General features: G+C 50.4%; 1 protein-coding gene across 1 annotated transcript in view; it reads right to left on the minus strand.

Moving 5' to 3' along the window:
* CLN3 (CLN3, battenin) overlaps positions 1 to 344 on the minus strand; it is a 15033-nt gene extending 14689 nt beyond the window's left edge. Inside the window, exon 1 of the mRNA XM_018559135.1 lies at positions 236 to 344. Within this exon, the coding sequence (XP_018414637.1) occupies positions 236 to 287 (52 nt within the window). The 5' untranslated portion in view covers positions 288 to 344. The remainder of the gene's footprint in view (positions 1 to 235) is intronic.
* Between the last annotated feature and the right edge of the window lie 3534 nt (positions 345 to 3878).

Raw genomic sequence — 3878 nt, forward strand, 5'->3', positions numbered from 1 at the left:
TTACTATAGTTGACTTCCAACAACACCTAACATTGCATAACACGAGGTCACATGACCCGCGTCGGTTCTGCATTGTGGGCACCGACATCAGCAGAGACTTTGTTCACTTTAAGTAAAGACTAATGCAATGTCATTGCATGGCTGTTGTGTCATGTGACCCGAGGCCGGAACCCCCCCAACCCTGCTGATTGGTTGGTGACCATGTAAGATTATTATAAATATCTGCCCCTCTCACCCCCCCAGTCGGAGTCGGAGGTCCCCCCGGTGTCGTACAAGCTCCTCTCCATCTTCTCCCTCTCCAGCTTTGTGTATACACAGCACTTCCTGAAGTGGGAGGCCACTTCCTGGTTCCTGGGCCCGCCCCTGCCTGGTTACTGTTACCAGGGGGGTGGAAGCTTTAAAGGGCCAGTGTCCAGGAAATGTGCTGGTGTCTGTGTGTGTGTAGTCACAGAAGGGTCACTGAGCCCAAATGAATGACCCCGACGTCTAGGGACAGACCCGGTTTGCATGTTTTGTCCCGTGAAATGGAAAACTATTTTTTAAATTTTTTTTGCAAGTACACATATTATTTGTTAAAGGGCCAGTGCACCCAGAATTGATATTTCAGTGTGGCCGGCGCTTTAGAAAAAAAAAAGACATTGTATTGTTTTAACTTCACAATTAAACCCAGAAGCTGCTATTAGGGACCCCTCAGGACTCGTTCACGCTATGACATTGTGGTAATCCGTGGCAACCCTTTTTACATGCATTGGTACAACATGATGGCGTTGATTCTGAATCTTGCTGGTGCATGTGCATTGCGGTTTGCCGTCTGAGATGGTGATTGCACCTTTTCTGGTGCGTCAGGCAGCCAATTCAAATGAATGGGCTGCCACGCGCAAAGCATGTTTGGGGCGGAGACAAGACCAGTCACCTTACACAAGGAGAGAGAGCAGCAGTGAGCGGTCGTTATTACAGGAGGGGGGCGGAGACAAGACCAGCCACCCTGCACAAGAAGAGAGCAGCAGTGAGCGGTTGTTATTACAGGCGGGGGCGGGGACAAGACCAGTCACCCTGCACAAGGAGAGAGCAGCAGTGACCGGTCTTTATTACAGGAGGGGGCAGAGACGAGACCAGTCACCCTGCACAAGAAGAGAGCAGCAGTGAACGGTCTTTATTACAGGAGGGGGCGGAGACAAGACCAGTCACCCTGCACAAAAAGAGAGCAGCAGTGAGCAGTCGTTATTACAGGCGGGGGCGGAGACAAGACCAGTCACCCTGCACAAGAAGAGAGCAGCAGTGAGCGGTCTTTATTACAGGAGGGGGTGGGGACAAGACCAGTCATCCATTTGGGGGGGCCTTAATGGGATGGGGGATTGACCCAAATAATATATGTGAGGTTTCCTGTTTGTAACAAATATTTAAAAACATTTGTTACATGACAATGAAATCAATCATCTGATCCGTATATTGATCGATGTGGTCCTGGGAGCACATAGGGGGGTCCGGAGACTCAACAGGCAGCTCAGAATTGATTGTACCAGGAGAGAGCCGGACACCTCAGCACCGGGGATTTGGTCACAGCTCTGATTGCTGATCTCCAGATACAATGTAAGAGTGATAGACAGAAAGTGTCAGTTACCTCCAGTGATGGGCGCAGAGAACTCGTGGCTGCAGAGCCATACCAGCAGGAGACTAGGACGACAAAGGAACTGCTGGGACATATAGTTCTGCTGTGATTGGGACTGCTGGGACTTGTAGTTCCTTATTAGATCTGAGCTGCTGTTTGGACGCCTAGACATCCTATCCTGTGCCTTTGCTGCCTGTGTGGACCCCGAGCTGTGGGCGGGTGCACAGAGCTTGTCCCATCAGATCCTGGAGCCTCGCTGTGCCCCTCTGACCCACCTCCTGTTGTTGGACCCTTGAGTAGCGGCTGCTGCAAGTTGCAAGTGTGAGTAAACTACCCCGCTGCACTGCATTGCTGCCCTGTGTCTGTGCTGCCTGTCCCTGGCTGTGCCCGGATTGTTGCCCCGTGACCCCGGACTTAGTATTAAGTCCAGGGTCACGGGGCAACAATCCAGGCACAGCCAGGAACAGGCAGTAGTATGGTACAGCACATTATTAGGTCCGGGGTCACGGGGCAATAATATGGTGCAGCACATTATTAAGTCTGGGGTCACAGGGCCAGAAACCGGGCACAGCCAGGGACAGGCAGCACTCCGCTACAACAATGATGAAGTCCTGGGTGACAGGGCAACAATCCGGGCACAGCCAGGGACAGGCAGCAGTATGGTAAGCACAATATTAAGTCCGTGGTCACAGGGCAACAATCCAGGCACAGCCAGGGACAGGCAGCAGTATGGTAAGCACACTATTAAGTCCGGGGTCACAGGGCAATAATCCAGGCACAGCCAGGAACAGGCAGCAGTATGGTACAGCACACTATTAAGTCCGGGGTCACAGGGCAATAATCCAGGCACAGCCAGGAACAGGCAGCAGTATGGTACAGCACACTATTAAGTCCGGGGTCACAGGGCAATAATCCAGGCACAGCCAGGAACAGGCAGCAGTATGGTACAGCACATTGCACATTGCTGTACCATACTGCTGCCTGTTCCTGACTGTGCCCCAATTGTTGCTTGTGGCCCTGGACTTAATAGTTGCTCCACCATATTGCTGCCTGACTGTGCCTGGATTGCTGCCCTGTGTCTCTGGACTTATCCCTTGTTGTGCCCAATTGCCACCCTCTAATCTAGTTACCTTATTCCTCGCTGTGCCCTATTGTTGCCCTGTGATCTAGTTACCTTATTCCTCGCTGTGCCCTATTGTTGCCCTGTGATCTAGTTACCTTATTCCTCGCTGTGCCCTATTGTTGCCCTGTGATCTAGTTACCTTATTCCTCGCTGTGCCCTATTGTTGCCCTGTGATCTAGTTACCTTATTCCTCGCTGTGCCCTATTGTTGCCCTGTGATCTAGTTACCTTATTCCTCGCTGTGCCCTATTGTTGCCCTGTGATCTAGTTACCTTATTCCTCGCTGTGCCCTATTGCTGCCCTGTGATCTAGTTACCTTATTCCTCGCTGTGCCCTATTGCTGTCCCGTGGATTTACCCCCTTTATACCCCACGGATTGTTGAGCCCCTCAATAAAGAATACCTTACCCTGGGGTCCTAAAATCACTCTTGAGTGGTCTTAGTGGCCCTTTGGTTTGAGGTCTGCCTTTGCATTGTCATTGCACTTTGACATGTGGAACCCCCTCTATTGTGCAGCGGGGGTTCAGTTCTATGACAGTCTATAAACATAACTTTGTTGCATTGCAGGCTTGAAGCCACATCCTGTTTATAACAGCTCGGGCCGTGTCACAATCTAGGTGGAAATATCAATTCTCTGAAGAAATAACAGATAGGGCAAAGTTCTCAAAACCTTCCAAAATAAAAAATGGCCGTTCTGTTGTATCCCTAAAGAGACCCTGTCACCAGACCATTTATTTCAACAATATTCGCATAGGATTCTATGTGCATGTCATGTATTTTAGGCATGTTCTTTACCTGTGAAAGCCTCCCTGGTACATCCAAAAGCCCTGAGACTGCCGCTGGGTGCCGCCATCTTGGATGTGACGCTAGCAGCCACGGCAGACTCAGAGCTGTCACTCAAATGGCACTCCCCTCTTATTCATCTCCTGGCTGCTACATAAAGGGAATAGGAGGTGAGTCCAGGAAGGTTATCAGGGGTAAGGGGTAATATAAAGGGAATAGGAGGTGAGTACAGGAATGCTATCAGGGGTAAGGGGTAATATAAAGGGAATAGGAGGTGAGTCCAGGAAGGTTATCAGGGCTATGGGGTAATATAAAGGGAATAGGAGGTGAGTCCAGGGATGCTATCAGGGGTAAGGGGTAATATA

The sequence above is a fragment of the Nanorana parkeri genome, unplaced genomic scaffold (genome assembly GCF_000935625.1).
Source record: "Nanorana parkeri isolate BGI_ZX_2015 unplaced genomic scaffold, ASM93562v1 scaffold379, whole genome shotgun sequence".
Taxonomy (NCBI): domain Eukaryota; kingdom Metazoa; phylum Chordata; class Amphibia; order Anura; family Dicroglossidae; genus Nanorana; species Nanorana parkeri.